The following is an 18,282-nucleotide window of genomic DNA, read 5'->3' on the forward strand; positions in this document are numbered from 1 at the left end:
TCTCTCTCTCGCTCTCTCTCTCTCTCTCTCTCTCTCTCTCTCTCTCTCTCTCTCTCTCTCTCTCTCTCTCTCGTTCTGTCTCTCTCTCTCTCTCGTTCTGTCTCACTGTTCTGTTTAACGTTAACTCATTTCAGCTGTATGGGAGTGAGTGATGGAGTGCAGCTCTGCCAAAGCCTAATACAGTTTAACTGTCTATAAATGATCATGATCAGAAAATACTAATCATTTCTGTCTCTGTGTTTCTCAGGACGAACGATCAGCTGGTGGCCTTTCTGTCAAAGTACCGCGACATGAACTTCATCAAGTCTCACGGGAGGGACAACGCACGGTGAGCACGGACACTGTTACTGTCCTTCTGCCCTGTAAAGTGAAGCGTTACAGTCCATTCAGCTGCATTATAGGGCCCGTTTAAATGAACAGCTGCATTAAAGGGCCCGTTTAAATGAACAGCTGCATTAAAGGGCCCGTTTAAATGAACAGCTGCATTAAAGGGCTCGTTTAAATGAACAGCTGCATTAAAGGGCTCGTTTAAATGAACAGCTGCATTAAAGGGCTCGTTTAAATGAACAGCTGCATTAAAGGGCTCGTTTAAATGAATAGCTCCATTAAAGGGCCCGTTTAAATGAACAGCTGCATTATAGGGCCCGTTTAAATGAACAGCTGCATTAAAGGGCCCGTTTAAATGAACAGCTGCATTAAAGGGCCCGTTTAAATGAACAGCTGCATTAAAGGGCTCGTTTAAATGAACAGCTGCATTAAAGGGCTCGTTTAAATGAACAGCTGCATTAAAGGGCCCGTTTAAATGAACAGCTGCATTAAAGGGCCCGTTTAAATGAACAGCTGCATTAAAGGGCTCGTTTAAATGAACAGCTGCATTAAAGGGCTCGTTTAAATGAACAGCTGCATTAAAGGGCTCGTTTAAATGAACAGCTGCATTAAAGGGCTCGTTTAAATGAACAGCTGCATTAAAGGGCCCGTTTAAATGAACAGCTGCATTAAAGGGCCCGTTTAAATGAACAGCTGCATTAAAGGGCTCGTTTAAATGAACAGCTGCATTAAAGGGCTCATTTAAATGAACAGCTGCATTAAAGGGCCCGTTTAAATGAACAGCTGCATTAAAGGGCCCGTTTAAATGAACAGCTGCATTAAAGGGCCCGTTTAAATGAACAGCTGCATTAAAGGGCTCATTTAAATGAACAGCTGCATTAAAGGGCCCGTTTAAATGAACAGCTGCATTAAAGGGCTCGTTTAAATGAACAGCTGCATTAAAGGGCTCGTTTAAATGAACAGCTGCATTAAAGGGCTCGTTTAAATGAACAGCTGCATTAAAGGGCTCGTTTAAATGAACAGTTGCATTAAAGGGCTCGTTTAAATGAACAGCTGCATTAAAGGGCTCGTTTAAATGAACAGCTGCATTAAAGGGCTCGTTTAAATGAACAGTTGCATTGAAGGGCTCGTTTAAATGAACAGCTGCATTGAAGGGCTCGTTTAAATGAACAGCTGCATTAAAGGGCCCGTTTAAATGAACAGCTGCATTAAAGGGCTCGTTTAAATGAATAGCTGCATTAAAGGGCTCATTTAAATAAACAGCTGCATGTAGCCTCCTGTTTTGTGCAGTAATGGAGGACGTAAACTTTATTAATATTTCAAAACATACAACTCGCTCACCACTCCTCACACTTCACATGAGAAAAACTAAGCTGCTGTTTTTTAATTCATTGTTTTTGTGATGTCACACATTAATGTACATTATATTTCCAAAGGTGTTCGGTTGTCTGACTTCACACACTTATGAATCTGAGTGACATCCCATCCATAGGGTTTAATATGATGTTGGCCCACCCTTTGCAGCTATAACAGCTTCAGCTCTTCTGGGAAGGCTTTCCACAAGGGTTAGGAGTGTTTATGGGAATTTTTGACCGTTCTTCCTGAAGCACATGATTTTGTACAAAATCTCTTGGTGCTGAAGCTTTGCACTGCACTTGATGATGTAAGGCTTGGATGCAGCTGCTCGGCCATGGAAACCCATTCCATGAAGCTCTCTACGCTGTTCTTGAGCTGATCTGAAGCCCACATGAAGTTTGGAGGTCTGTAGTGATTGACTCTGCAGAAAGTCGGTGACCTCTGCGCACTATGCCCCTCAGCATCCGCTGACCGCTCTGTCATTTTACGTGGCCGACCACTTCGTGGCTGAGTTGCTGTCGTTCCCAATCGCTTCCACTTTGTTATAATCCCACTGACAGTGGACTGTGGAATATTTAGTAGTGAGGAAATTTCACGACTGGACTTGCTGCACAGGTGGAGTCCGATCACGGTACCACGCTGGAATTCACTGAGCTCCTGAGAGCGACCCATTCTTTCACTAATGTCTGTAGAAGCAGTCTGCAGGCCGAGGGGCTCGGCTTTACACACCTGTGGCCATGGAAGTGACTGGAACACCTGGATTTAATGATTTGGATGGGGGAGTGAACACTTTTGGAAATATAGTGTATATCCACCTGTTCATCCCACAGCCGTTTCAGCAGAGTAACTGTTTAATTCAAAGGAATAAAGAGAGCTTTGAAAATGGTGAAAAAGGGGAAAAATAAAATATAATAAAAACGTAGGATATGGGCCCTTTAATATAGGCTATACGTGCGTATATTGGCTTTGAGCGTGGCTCAGCCAATCACAATTGTCCAGTTGTAATTGTAGGTGTGATGTGTGATCAGTGTGATACAGTTACATTGTTCTGTATACAGTATATTAGAGATGGACTGATCAGTGTATTTTGGGGCCAATACCGATCACCGATCGATCGATTTCAGCACGATTGGCTGATGCTAATGCCGATCGAAGTTAAGGCCTGTTCGTCTTCACTCATCGTCATTCACAGCCTTTCAGCTCTCGTCTGCCATGATCTACAAGCAAGATTAGCTGCACATTCGTTTGGGCTGCAACCATGACAACCGAGCTCTGATTGGTTGAAACAGAGCAGGTTCTGGTTTTAACATTTACGCAGCATCACAGTCCGTCACTTTCCAACTCGAGCTGTGTCCCTGCATCCTTCAGAGGACACGGTGTACGAACTGTTTTTCCAAGGCTGCGTAGACCCGCGAGGGCTGAACCGAAATGAGACGGTCTCACAGCACCACTGTAACCAACCGGCTCGTCTCGACCAAATACGGCTCGTCTGTTTTACGTCACTGACCAGCTTTGCTGATCGCATTTTTGGCTTGGAAATGAACCAATATGGATACACGACCGATTGATCCTTCCATCTGTACAGTATATATACAGTTACATCCTGCTTTACATGACAGTGATGAAGTAAAACTCCCCTGAGCGAGAGATAAGGCCGCTGTTCTTTTACAGCAGGTCCAGACTCGGCCCCTCTGAAGGCCCAGTAATCCCCTGTATCAGTAACTCTCTATTTCAGGTCTATTCGTGCTTGCGTGACCTGTGGATGAGCGTAATAAGACTTGACAGAGTTGTGACGGAGCCTCTTGCTTGCTATTTTTAACGAGCCCCCTTTGTTCTCATTTCTCTCCACACATTACATGTCAGTATCAGATATGGGCATCATCTCCGTCCCCGCAAGCTCTTCAGCTCAGCGGCTTTTAAAGAGCGGCAGCCTTAAGTGCGCGAGCATCTTAGAATCAGCGTGTCAGATACTCCCTCCGCACTGTGCTCAGAACTGCACCAGCACGGAGCAGTGCAGTGTGGGAGAAGCAGACGTAACTGTGTGTAGCAGGGATAAATCATTTATGATGAAAATCACATCATTTTGTGAAGTTAAGAAAGATTTGTTTCCATTAAAAAGCCGCGAGTTGTCTTACAGCTATGTGAGCGGACATAACAAGCCATCAAGCCAGGTTATAACCATCTTATAACCTTCACGACTTAGCATCATGGAAGCTAGAGTTGCCACGACGCCAAAATGAAAATTCCCAGCCGGAAGTCAAATTTGAGACACATCCGGCTTTGGAATGAACATAATAAACAAAAACTACAACATAAAGAAGAAACTACACTTTTATTTTTGTTTAAATCTGCTGTGACTGCAGTTTTTAGGCTGCAGTATGTGCCATAAAGTCCTTTTTTATGTTGTTAAAACATTTTTATGTTGTTCCACCAAGTGAAGTTACAGTATATTGGAAGATAATTGATCTTGTTTAAATCATTTCTTAAAGCGGCAGCATGGTGTTATAATTCCATTCGATAAAGTGACATTATCCATCATCTAGAATAGAAAACATGTAGAAATAAGTCAAAATATCTTGTAATATTCTTAAATAATCTTAGAAATCTGAAATATTGGCTAGATTTAGGATGATTTGACTTGCAGGATGTGCACATCGTTTCGGTTACTTGTTAGGAATGTAAAACAGTGGCGGCAGCTCAGAGTAACACTGATACGCTCAGGCTCAGATATATGATAGCGTCTGTTAAAAGCTTCAGATAAAACCCAACACAAATGTTTACAAACTTCAAATGTCTATGTTTAATCTACAACAGCCAGAAGATGTTTATGTGAATAGTCATTAGCTTAGCGCTAGAATGCTATAGGAATCCCACTGGCAGAGATTATGTTGTGCTCGTCTTGGCTCGGAGTTGGAAAGTCGGAGCTCGGAACCGCATCTTTTGAGCTACAAAGCAGGGAAAAGAAAGTGATGCCTCCATAAAAGCAAGTGCTGTTAGACAAGTTGGTGATATAAGTGATGAATTCAGTGGTCAGAATGTTCTCAATACAGTGAACTTCGTAGTTTAGCCCACGTCTGTGTCTGCGTGTTTATTACTGCTGACAGTGTGAGCAGCCATGCTGACTTGATGTCACGCACTGAGCTCAGAGAAAACCATCCCGACCGTCCAAGTAGGAATTCCCAGTTGAGTTTCAAGTTACGAGCTTCATTTGAACACGGCACTAGCTAAATAGTGACCCTTATCCGCTTGTACAGTTCAATACCGTTGGGATGAGTTGGAGTGATCCTGAACTGACCATCTAACACCTCTGCCTGACCTCTCTAGTGCTCAATCAAATCCTCACAGCAATGAACCAACATCTAGTGTAAAGCCCAGAAGAGTAGAAGCTGTTACTGCAGTGCAAAGTCACTATTAACACCTTCATTTCAGGAGAAACGCTGGACTCTACAGACTCCTGGAGAGACACTGTAGACTAGAGGTCACTAACAGGCGGACTGCGGTCCGAGTCCAGACCCAGACGCTGTGCTATGTGGACCTGAACCCGTAACCGATAAACTATGGAGAATTATTTCATTTTGATGGGGTGGCCCTGTTTTAATCGGCGTATCATTTCTATCTTATCACACGTGACGCTACTCAGTCAATCAGATCTGAGCATTACGATGAGCTCTGAGACTCGACTGAGTGACGCCACACAGGGGATCTTTATTTGATCTGATGTTCAGTAAATGTTGGTGAAATCTGACCGAACTGGACTTTATTTGATCTGATGTTCAGTAAATGGTGTTGAAATCTGACCGAACTGGACTTTATTTGATCTGATGTTCAGTAAATGATGTTGAAATCTGACCGAACTGGACTTTATTTGATCTGATGTTCAGTAAATGTTGTTGAAATCTGACCGAACTGGACTTTATTTGATCTGATGTTCAGTAAATGTTGGTGAAATCTGACCGAACTGGACTTTATTTGATCTGATGTTCAGTAAATGTTGGTGAAATCCGACCGAACTGGACTTTATTTGATCTGATGTTCAGTAAATGGTGTTGAAATCTGACCGAACTGGACTTTATTTGATCTGATGTTCAGTAAATGATGTTGAAATCTGACCGAACTGGACTTTATTTGATCTGATGTTCAGTAAATGTTGTTGAAATCTGACCGAACTGGACTTTATTTGATCTGATGTTCAGTAAATGTTGGTGAAATCTGACCGAACTGGACTTTATTTGATCTGATGTTCAGTAAATGTTGGTGAAATCCGACCGAACTGGACTTTATTTGATCTGATGTTCAGTAAATGTTGGTGAAATCCGACCGAACTGGACTTTATTTGATCAGATGTTCAGTAAATGTTGTTGAAATCTGACCGAACTGGACTTTATTTGATCCGATGTTCAGTAAATGTTGGTGAAATCTGACCGAACTGGACTTTATTTGATCTAATGTTCAGTAAATGTTGTTGAAATCTGACCGAACTGGACTTTATTTGATCCGATGTTCAGTAAATGTTGGTGAAATCTGACCGAACTGGACTTTATTTGATCTAATGTTCAGTAAATGTTGTTGAAATCTGACCGAACTGGACTTTATTTGATCCGATGTTCAGTAAATGTTGGTGAAATCTGACCGAACTGGACTTTATTTGATCTGATGTTCAGTAAATGTTGGTGAAATCTGACCGAACTGGACTTTATTTGATCTGATGTTCAGTAAATGTTGGTGAAATCTGACCGAACTGGACTTTATTTGATCTGATGTTCAGTAAATGTTGGTGAAATCTGACCGAACTGGACTTTATTTGATCTGATGTTCAGTAAATGTTGTTGAAATCTGACCGAACTGGACTTTATTTGATCTGATGTTCAGTAAATGTTGGTGAAATCTGACCGAACTGGACTTTATTTGATCTGATATTCAGTAAATGTTGGTGAAATCTGACCGAACTGGACTTTATTTGATCTGATGTTCAGTAAATGTTGTTGAAATCTGACCGAACTGGACTTTATTTGATCTGATGTTCAGTAAATGTTGTTGAAATCTGACCGAACTGGACTTTATTTGATCTGATGTTCAGTAAATGTTGTTGAAATCTGACCGAACTGGACTTTATTTGATCTGACGTTCAGTAAATGTTGGTGAAATCTGACCGAACTGGACTTTATTTGATCTGATGTTCAGTAAATGTTGGTGAAATCTGACCGAACTGGACTTTATTTGATCTGATGTTCAGTAAATGTTGGTGAAATCTGACCGAACTGGACTTTATTTGATCTGATGTTCAGTAAATGTTGGTGAAATCTGACCGAACTGGACTTTATTTGATCTGCTGTTCAGTAAATGTTGGTGAAATCTGACCGAACTGGACTTTATTTGATCTGATGTTCAGTAAATGTTGGTGAAATCTGACCGAACTGGACTTTATTTGATCTGATGTTCAGTAAATGTTGGTGAAATCTGACCGAACTGGACTTTATTTGATCTGATGTTCAGTAAATGTTGGTGAAATCTGACCGAACTGGACTTTATTTGATCTGATGTTCAGTAAATGTTGGTGAAATCTGACCGAACTGGACTTTATTTGATCTGATGTTCAGCTGTCGACTGTATGAGATGCTGATTTTCCTACTCGGCTCCTTCAGTAAACAGTATACGGCGCTGAGTCATGAGGCAGGTTAGACGTTAACAGGTTCTGGACCCTCACTTGAGGAAATTCTCTCTAACTGGACCTTATTGAGTTTTAATTAAAGACCCCTGCTGTAGCCCCTGACTGTGATTACTGAATGTTCTCTGCAGCTTCATCCGAAAGCAGGGCCTGGACCGGCTGTTCTTCGAGTGCGACACACACATGTGGCGTCTGGGGGACAGGAAGATTCCGGAGGGGATCTCGGTGGACGGCGGCTCCGACTGGTTCCTGCTGAATCGCGCGTTCGTGGAGTACGTCATCAACTCGGAGGACGACCTGGTGACCAGCATGAAGCGCTTCTACGCCTACACGCTGCTGCCGGCCGAGGTGAGTCGCTCCATTTCAGCTCAGGCAGCTCCTCTGATTGTCCCGCCTTCTGATGAGTCCAGAGATCGGATTCTTGCCCCTTCAACCTGGTAATGCGAACGTAGCCATAAAAGCACTCAAACCAGCCCGTCTGTCACCAACAATCACTGAGATCACACTTTTCTGATGGTTGAAGTGAACATTAGCTGAAAGCTGCACTGCTGCCATGTGATTGGCTGATTAGGTGATTGCATAAGTGAGTAGGTGTGCAGGTGTTCCTTATAAAGTGCATGGTGAGTGTCTATTGTGGCCCACTAGAGCAAGATTAACATACATCCCAGGGGGGCTTTAAGTCTATTAGATTACTTAACAAATGCACATGATGCTAATCAGCACTTCCCATAAGCTTCCCTTACATACAGCTGCATTAGGCTCTGGGCTCCAGGTCTCAACCAAAGAAGCAAATTTCTCTGCTGACCACATTTGAGGTACAGGGGAAAACTGTGATTGTGTGAAAGTGTCGGTTACACTACACACTTCTTTAGGCTCTTATTCAAGTTCGGTTTAGCGTTTTATTTTTATTGTAAGAATCAGATGATTAAAGAACAGGAAGGCGTGAGAAAGCAAAGCAGCAAAATTAGAATCCCCCCCGGGTCTTGTTTACTGCTTGAGACGCTGCGTCCGGTTTAATTAGAGAGGTGTTTGGATTGTGTTGAGACAGAGGTGCGGTTCTTCATCCTGTCCTGGGAGACTTATTCGCTGCTGTGAGAAAGACGGACTCGTCTTCATTCTCTCTTTTTGTGCCTCTGATGTGGACGTTTAACAGAGCAGACCTCCTGATAAGGCCGCTCTATAAGACATCCGTCTTCATTTTATCAGATGTCATCACTTCTCCCTCTCTCCCTCCCTCGTTCTCTCTGCAGTCTTTCTTCCACACCGTGTTGGAGAACAGTCCCCACTGTGAGAGCATGGTGGACAATAACCTGCGCATCACTAACTGGAACAGAAAGCTGGGCTGTAAGTGCCAGTATAAGCACATCGTGGACTGGTGCGGCTGCTCTCCAAACGACTTCAAACCCTCTGACCTGCCGCGCTTCCAGGTAAGAGACTCAACCCACACTGTTAAATGAAGGTTCTGTTCAGGTACATTTCTCCTTCATCGAGGTACAAACAGTGTAAATGTTCCTCAAAGCTCCAGCAGTGGTTCTAAGGTCTGATTGTGGAGCTTAAATCAGGTCCTCCAGGTGAAAAGTTGGTATTTGTTCCTTTTCATTACCGAATGTTTTAAATCAGGGCAGTAGAGTAAAAGCCTGGAGGCGAGGCGAGGCGGGGTGTGTGGAGTCAGTCCAGATTAGAACAGATCATCTCAGTGGTTCAGTTATGTTCCCTGACTGAAGGCACTGAGATGGAGCCTTGAGGGAACCACCCCAGTGACCCAGTGACAGTCTAGAACCTTTATTTCTGAGACTGTAAATCTGCCTCATTGTGAAAGCTAAGCTAAACCAAACTCCAGCTATATTTGTCTAGATCCGTTTTTCTGTGCACCGTTTTATCTATTGAACATTCAAATATTCAAAATGAATACGAAAAGTTTTATGCATGCGTTTTGCTATTTTGCCTTTTTCATGAAATCTAATTGAAATACTAAAGGCTAAAAATAAGTAGAGCTGCACAGTATGGACCTAAAATGTTGGACATCACGGTGAAGATGTGCTGGAAATACAGACTTTCTTACTGTGTTTGGTACATAAACTCACAAAAAAAACGAATAAATATGAATTTAATTCCTTAAAAAGCTCCGTATGGTGATGCACGTTTGTTGTAACAGTAGCAGCCCTCATCGTCTAAACTCATATCGCCTTAGCAATAAAAATGTGATTTTTTTTTGTGCAGCCCTGTGCAGAACTGCAACGAACCAGGAGGGGTCGTTTCTAAATAAAACAGTTCGGCATGATTATATGTTTGTAAATTTATTAAAAAAAACAAGTTGCAAAATAAGGCAACTTTAAAAGAGCTCAGCTCTCACTTCAGATGTCAGGTGGCACAGCCAAAAGCAAAGGACTTTTATTTTGATATGGTTTAACAAAAGAGTATTGCATCTTAAAGACGACCCCAAGCGACCTTCATGGTTCAGTGCCAAGGCCACAGATTTAGCGTGATGTTTGAGTCACAGTTGGAACGGTTCTGTTTACCATGTCAGGTGTTCTGACCTCAGGAGAACCATCAAAATGAGGAATTATTATAACATATGACATATATGCAGATATGAAAACCTTATTTGTCACGGACATGTGAATTAAATAGCAATCGAATGTGCAGCAAAATGAAACAACAGAGGTATGAAAGTTAAAGCCTTCATGAACTGAGTGAGCCGTGCAGAGCACAATCGGAACCGCCCAGCCCAGAGCGGATGGGTCCAGCGGATGAGCTTCTTTAGCTAAACTCACTTGACCCTTTCATAGTTGTAATGCCGTGAGCCCACGCCTGCAGCGGACCTGTACTGCTCCACGTTTAGCCCTGTGTGTAACACTCAGACAGGGTTGCCAGATGCACATGCAGGGTGTCTTTTAATAAACAAAGCCCCAAGATCAAAAACAGAATTAACAGGCAAAGAGTCCAGGAAAAACAGGAATGACCAAAACACATTGAAGGTAGGCAATACCTCGCAAGGAGGCAGCGCGAGAGTCCGGGTCATAAAGGGTGCTGATGAGAGGATTGTAGGCACACCTTGTGTGTGTTGGGAGAAGTCAGCCTCTCGATACTCCGGAGAAGCTGATCTCTGGCTGGAGGAACGGCCAGTAGGCGTGACAGTGGGCCTTTCACTGCTGCTTAATTCTCCCCTAGCAAACAGCTAATGGCGTGAGACAGGTTCGCCGGTTGAGCCGGTCTGAGCTCTGATTAGAAATCCAATGAGACTTAAAGAGAAGCTGCACTAACTTAGCCGCTCGCATGGCAATCTGTAATTAACTGTGGCCAAACGGACGGGGCCGGCCCAGATCAATCGCTAAGGCGGCCTTTCATCGAAAGGTTTCCAATAGCGGTGTGGCGCTACAGCACCCAGACTCCTTAACACATTAATACATACAGTCACTGTAGAACACTTAGAGTCGGTTTACATCACAGAGCCTCTGATCTTTCCTTCTTTTGCACCACCTGTGATCTGTGACCCTCTAAAAGATGAACAGGTGGAGTGTGTTTGTTCAGATGTGGAACAGAAACATCATCATTTTAAAATACTTCAGTCATATTTAAATATGATGTACTTTATTATCGTTGTACCCGAGTAGCACGTCAGTCCTGTCGGTCAGACTGGGGGCTCTTCTGCACTGAGAGTTATTTAAGGCCGGTTTTTTATCAGGTGTTTAGTGCGTTTACTTGTGTATGATGTAAAGCTTGCAGCTGATAATCAGACTGAATGAAATTACTGAAGACTAATGAAGACTCGAGGCTCGATTTGGACTCCTGAATCAGCCCGTGAGCATCTCTGCAGTGCTGGAGAATCTGTGCTGGAGCTCCAGACCCGGTCATTTCCCACAGCCCTGCCCTGTAATAGCTGGCTGTGGCCCCTGTTTCCATCCTCCGCTGCCGTCCTCAGAATAGAACTGCAAGTTAGCACAGTTACACTGGGCCACTCGCCACGCTCTCCACCAGCACAGCACACAGACCTGACTCGCTCTCTCTCTCTCTTTCTGTCTCTCTCTCTCTTTCTGTCTCTCCCTTCTCTGTCTCTCTCTCTCTCCCTCTCTCCCCCCCCCCCCCTCCCTCTCTCTCCCCCTCTCTGTCTCTCTCCCTCTCTCTCGCTCTATCTGTCTCTCTCTCTCTCTCTGTCTCTCTCTCTCTCTCTCTCTCTCTCTGTCTCTCTCTCTCTCTCCCCCTCTCCCCTTCTCTGTCTGTCTCTCTCTCTCTGTCTCTGTCTCTCTCTCTCTCTCTCTCTCTCTCTCTGTCTCTCCCACCTCTCCCCCCGTCTCTCTGTCTCTCTCTCTCTCTCTCTCTCTCTCTCTCTCAGCAGTCCTAACCCTGGTACAGTGAGTCTGTGCTCCAGCCCATGACATCATAACTGTAAGCCCCCCCACTAAACACACTGTGGTCCTGTAGAGGCCGGCAGGGACGTGGCTTCGCTGCACAACGTGAGGACTGACAAGTCCTAAATGAAGTTTGCAGGGACGCTGCGGTTCTCAGTGATTAAAGTCAGAATCACATTAGACCAAAGGGAAATAACATGCTGAGGTATTTGGGCTGGAGCCTCGAGCTGCACGCGTAATTAGTGTTTCCTTTTCTGAATGTGTGTGCGTGTGTGTGTGCGTGTGTGCGTGTGTGTGTGTGTGTGTGTGTGCGTGCGTGCGTGCGTGCGTGCGTGCGTGCGTGCGTGCGTGCGCGCGCGTGCGTGCGTGCGTGTGTGTGTGTGAGCTGTGGAGGATGAGTTGCTCATAATAAGACATGAAAAGAGGAAAACCCAGCCCTTCAGAATAACCACCACTTTTTAAGCATTCCTAAATACAACTCAGATTCACTCCCTGCACCAAACAGACTGCACTCAACCCTTAGAAGCCACTTAGTTTCTCACCAACAGCTCATTGAATCCAGTGGAAAGTGCAGGTCATCAGCTTTGATAGACCCGCCTACTTTAACAGGAATGACATTCAAAATAACAAATCAAAATCTCCTGTTTTAGGGGGGGCAGACGACTCTTTGGGGTCTCACTGTGTTCATCTCCTCTCAAGCTCTCCTCTAAAGTCTCTTCATAGAACAGGATCCTCATGTGTTTCATATCTAAACGCTCCGTTATCTTCATCACTTCTTTCCAAACCCGCTGCAGCAGCTTCAGCAGCTGGAAACTCTCTGAAAGGTGCTGCAACAAAAGCAAGTTGTTTAACTGTAAGGAATAGAGAGGTCAGAAACTGACCATCTAAAATGATTTATGGCTGCATTCAGACTGAAGAGTCATGTTTATGACAGTTAGCTGGCTGAAGTGGCACAAATCTGATTCTGATCTTTTCAAATCAGACCTGAGCCACTTTCACATGTGGTCCTAGTGTGAGGTTATTGGTCAGGATGTGCTCATATGGGTAATTTCAGGATGCAGGCTCATTCACATTAAAGGGCAAAAGCACCAGTTTTTCATAGCTCAGAGTGTGAGACATAAACAGAGAGATTCAGACGTCTTTACAGTGGTGGTGATGGGAACCAGACGTCACCATGACTACAACACAGATATAGACACTTTATTTACCATCCAGAACCACCAGAGAACCTACACGAGTCTTCTGAGCTTATATGGAATGTTGATGATGGAAAATAGTGGAAAATCTGGAATAATGAGTTTTCTTTGGGGACTATTTTTTGCTGCACAGCGCCCTGCATGTCTCCCTCCACCATGAATGGAGTTGAAGTTCTCTAAACTCTCATAAAACAGCGTCTCAGTCATCAGGCAGTGAATTCAGAACCAGTTCATGTAGGAACTTTCTGTAGGAGCTTTTAGAGGGACGTCTGGTTCCCATCACCACCACTGTGGGTCACTCTAAAATGCAGCGTTTCACACCAAACCACTCTGAATGACACTGCTTACATCTTAAAGGTTGAATTATGGAGAAAATCTTTAAAAAACGGGTGGAATTCCCCTTTTAGTGACAGATTTGGGTCATGTACCTTTGAAAAATGTGCTGCCATCTGTAGATGTGCAGAAATTGAGTTGAATGCAGCGTATGGCAGTTTTTGCTGTACAAACCAACAGAAATATTGCAAGTTGTCCTAAAACACAAGAAGGTCTAGACTTCTCGGGGTTAACCATTTGAAGTCTATGCTGGGAAAGAGAGCGAGAAGGAGAGAAAGAAGTGGGGGGAGGGTCCTGAGAGCGTTCGTAGGCCATTAAGACCGAAGGCCTGGGCGCAGTCGCGGGGTATTGAGTAATTACCCTGTGACAATGCTCGTTTTATCGCAGCGGCCCGCGAAAGAACGTAGACAAAGGGCCGAGCGACGGAGGCTTGAAATGCGTTGTGGCAGTTTCAGTTTGTTGACAAGCCGCTCTCAGCCTGGAGCCTCGAAAGAGAGAATGCTGAAAGAACTTCCTGGACACGCCGCTCTAAATCACCTTATTATTTCTCTCTCTCTCTCACTCCTTTTCTCCCTCCCTCCCCCCTCGATCCCACTCCGTCGCTGCTTTGAGGGAAAAATCTAATCGCAGCCTCTGGGTGTAAAATCTCCTTTGTTTCCACTTTTCCATCACTCTGAAAAATGTTTTCCGTGTAGGGAAATAAATAAATAAATAAGCGACTGGGGGTCTGCTGTCGTTTTCCGAAACTATTTCAAGCACCGATGATTTTTTCCCCCTCTTTGAGGGTTCTGGCTTCCTCACAAACGTCCTCCTCCTCCTTTATCTGCTCGGCGTTAGTGGGCTGCGGCTGCGGATAGGCCGGGTTGATGTGTGTCGACTGAAGTGAGCAGAAGGCGAGCCGAGCGTTCTGCCAGAGACAGCTCCGCTTTGATTTTTATTTTTACCGTCGATTACATCTCCTGAGGACAAGGGGGGTCTGTTTCTGTCTCTGGCTTTGCTGTGTTTTTCTTATCCCAGCGGATGGTGTGCTTCTCTTTTCAGTTTCCGCTTTCTGTCTCGTCCCCCCGTCTCTCTCTCTCTTTTCTGTTCCTCTGAAGCCACAGAGTACCACCTGTCTGCCGGCATCCGTCTTCATCCTCTGTGTCTTCATCTGTCTCTTTTTTTGTCTCCCTCACAGCAAACGACCAGGCCCACTTTCTTTGCACGGAAGTTTGAGGCCAGCGTGAATCAGGAAATCGTGAACCAGCTGGACTCCTTCCTCTTCGGCAGCCTCCCTCAGGGCACGCCGGGCCTCAGCTCTTACTGGGAGAACATGTATGATGAGGCAGACGGCGTCCACAGCCTGAGTGACGCCCTCCTCACACATTTCCATGCTTTCGCCCGCCTCGGCCTGACTCGAGCCACCAGCTCGCTGCAGGGCGACTCCAGCGACACTCGCTGCAGGTCAGTGCTGTTCTGGACCTTACATCTCACATATCTCACATCTAGAGCTGTACAGTCCAACTCTGAACATCTATAAGAACAGCCCATATCCAAAGCTGTACGACCCACCTACAAAAACCTAGAAGAACAGCTCACATCCAGAGCTGTACAGTCCAGCTAGAAAGATCTAAAAGAACAGTTTAGATCCAGAGCAGTACAATTCACATCAAAGGAGCTTTAAGAACAGCTCAAATGTAGAGCTGTGTAGTCCAACTTGAAAGATCTAAAAGAACATCTCACATCCAGAGCTCCACAATCCTGCTAGAAAAGTCTACAAGAACAGCTCACATCCTGAGCAGTATAGTCCAGCTACAAAGATCTGAAAGACCAGCTCAAATCCAGAGCAGTACAGTCCAACTCTAAAGATCTATAAGAACAGGCCCTATCCAATCCAGCTTTAAAGATCTAGAACAGCTCACATGCAGAGATGCTCAATCCAGCTCTAAATATCTAGCAGCATCCAGTGCGTCATAATTTATATATCTACACAATCAGCTCACAACCAGAGCTGCACAGTCCAAAGATCAAGAAAGGTTTTTGACTAGAGCTTCTAAATCCAACTCTAAAATCAATCCAGAGGTCTAGAAGAACAGCTTGTATGCAGAGCTGCACAGTCCAGTTCTAACAGGTCACACCCAGAGCTGCACAGTCCAGTTCTAACAGGTCACACCCAGAGCTGCACAGTCTTAACTCTCACATGAAGAGCAGTGCAGTCCAACTATAAAGATCTACCTCCACAGATCTATAACAGCCCCTTGAATGCGTTGTTTGGATGGAAAGCAAAACGTCCTTGTAAACGCAGCCTAATGGACCTGATTGATTGAACCATAGTTTGTTGATGTGGAAGAAATGAGAATGAAGTGAAATACGTGCTCAAACTAAGCCTGGCTCTCAATACGATAATCAATATTTCACAGTGCATCACGATACTGCAACTAGATGTCAATAATTAAAGCCTTTATCACCTCTGGCCTTATCTCCCTCATGATGAATGTGAAGCAAACAGCACACCAAACCCAGCTGCTGCCATCTGCAGATGTTAGAACGTCTTCCATACTACTGGAATTTTTTCATTGATTTATTTATCTGTTTAACGGTGGTTTAACCCGAGGACTAACACTGAGATTAAGATCTCTTTTGCACGTGAGCCGAAGCCAAGAAACAATGAAACAAAGCTCAGTTAAGAAAAACACTGCAAGTCAATTAATAACAAGAGCAAACGCTGCGAGAAACAGTGTCTCGTCAAGTAAAATGATCTTAAACATAGTCAATAAATCAAATGTTTTCCTTTTGAGGTTATAGTATGCTTAATCTAAGATTATTTAACTATTTCAAGATATTTTTATTTGTTTTAAGTAACTGTATTAAGTAAAATTATCTCACTATATTGGCAGATGAGTTTTCCTGTTACAAAAAAAGAGCTTGAAAGCAGGAAAATGATCTGCCAGTATAGGGGGATAATTTCACATCACGGCCTAAAACAAGCAAATAATGTCTAGAAATAATCTAGATAATCATATAGTAAGAGCACAACCTTCTCAAAATGGGAAACATTATATAAATATCGACTAGATTTCAAATCATTTCACTTGACAAAATCCCATTTTCTGCAGTGAACAAATCTTTAACATTATCTTAAGAAGAGAGTCGAAAGGCTCCACTTTCAAACATCTGCAGGTCGTTCCATGTTAATGGAGCACTAACAGCTGCCCTGCTTAATTATGTTGGATGTTGCCAACCCCTGGTCTAGAAGAACGCCTCACATCTGGAGCAGTACAATCCAACTCTAAAGATCTAGAAGAAGCTACGCAGTCCAAATATAAGGATCTTGAACAGCTCACATCTAGAGCCACGCAGTCCAACTCTAAGGATCTAGAAGATCAGCTCACATTCAGAGCTGTACAGTCCAACTCTAAGGATCTAGAAGGATCTTTTGAAATAACCAAGTGAGGTATGAGATGGTGGAATGAAATCTGCTATTAGATTTCGGAGGTTCTGCCTGAAATCAACGCACAGCCGACCGCAGGTTCCCCGGGGAGGTCAGCACAGCGGCGTTCATGTTGGTGAGCAGGACTGCATTCAGACTCCACACAGGCCTGAGTCAGTTTCAGGAGGAAGGCCTGTGAGCAGAGGTGATGGGGGAGGAGGGGGAGTCGGCCTGGGGGGTGTTGGAGGGCACAAGGAGCTGTTTGTTGCTAGGGTGGAGGGCATGCAGGAGAGAGGGAGCGTTGTGTTTTCGGCGGTGTGCTGTGACATCAGCAGTGAGAGAGGGAGGTGAGGTGGATGAATAGAGCCTCTGTTAATGCCCGCGTGCTGGACGCCTCCCGGAGGGCAACGCTGCTGTAAATATTTGCTGTTCTGCTTGTCGGGGGGGCTGTGGAGCTCTTTCAGCCCCAGCTGGAATACTGATGAGCTCTGGCTGGGGCTTCAGACTCGCTCCCCTCAGCATCTCCTCTTCTGCCGGCTCAACACTCACTAAACTTTAGAAGTCAGTACATCTTAGAAAATATCATTTCAGTGGATTGTGGCTCAGTTATGTTCCCTGACTAAAGGTACTGAGATGGACCCTTGAGGGTTCCACCCCAGTGACGAGAAGGGAACTGACATTTAAATCTCAATCACAGTATCAGTCAGAAAAATTGCAATTTTCCCCAAATTGTTCAGCCCTAGTAGTACAGCCAGCAACATGGAGTTCATTATTAGCAGAACTTAAATATGAGATTTTTGACAACAGGGTTCAAGGTCTCATATTAGACCTTGAAATATTACACGAATAACTGAAATATTTTCAAATGTAAACGTCCCCAGGAGCTCCGTCCTTTAAACCTGCCTCTCTGCTTGAGCTGCTCCTCTGGCGTCTTCTCTTTGCTGCAGGTTCATTAAGACTCGGGTTCAGTTTCTGAGCTGCTGAGCTGACGTTCAGCGTTTATACTGGCTGAGATGCAGTCCGTGTGTTTGGTGATGTGACTGGTGTGGAACTGTGTAGAACTGAGGTGTAACCGCCGTCCCGTGGACTGCTGTTGGGGTTGGAGAGTCAGAGCACGTTATGCTGCAGTGCATGCTGGGGACTGTAGTGCAGCGCATTGTGAAACGGGGCTAACACTGATAGAAAACTGAAATACGTCTGCGGGCTGGACAGGATCATGTCATGGGCCTGATCTGACCCGCAGCCCTTGTGTTTAATACATGGAATTTTCTTGGATGTATTTCATATTTTCATATCAAAACCAAATATATTTTACAGTTGGTCAGTTCAGTGTCGTTATATAAAAATACATATCTGCAAAATAGTTACTTTACAGGAAAAAGCAAAAACATTATTAGCTTTAAATGCATGTAATGTAAAGAGATTTGATTCCAAATACTGTGATTTGATTTGAAATCAGTCGGTCCACTCTTCATGAAATTCTCGCGCAGTGTAAAGAGATGCTGTTCAGATGACGTAGAAAATTCATGGCAGAAAATCGGGGAAAATGGACATGTATTTTTTTTTGACGGCTATGATATCTAGAACAGTTTCCGTCCGAAGCAGAGGGGGCGCCAAATCCTAAGTTTTACAAACATACAAAAGGCA

The 18,282-nt window shown here is 44.2% G+C and overlaps 1 protein-coding gene across 1 annotated transcript in view; it reads left to right on the forward strand.

Annotated features, from left to right (window-relative positions):
- Nucleotides 1-18,282, forward strand: part of xylt1 (xylosyltransferase I) — a 105,623-nt gene that overhangs the window by 72,050 nt on the left and 15,291 nt on the right. The window contains exons 5-8 of the mRNA XM_037545037.1: nucleotides 248-328; nucleotides 7,480-7,696; nucleotides 8,599-8,775; nucleotides 14,404-14,669. Of these exons, the coding sequence (XP_037400934.1) occupies nucleotides 248-328; nucleotides 7,480-7,696; nucleotides 8,599-8,775; nucleotides 14,404-14,669 (741 nt within the window). The remainder of the gene's footprint in view (nucleotides 1-247; nucleotides 329-7,479; nucleotides 7,697-8,598; nucleotides 8,776-14,403; nucleotides 14,670-18,282) is intronic.

Source organism: Pygocentrus nattereri, chromosome 14 (genome assembly GCF_015220715.1).
Source record: "Pygocentrus nattereri isolate fPygNat1 chromosome 14, fPygNat1.pri, whole genome shotgun sequence".
Lineage (NCBI taxonomy): Eukaryota > Metazoa > Chordata > Actinopteri > Characiformes > Serrasalmidae > Pygocentrus > Pygocentrus nattereri.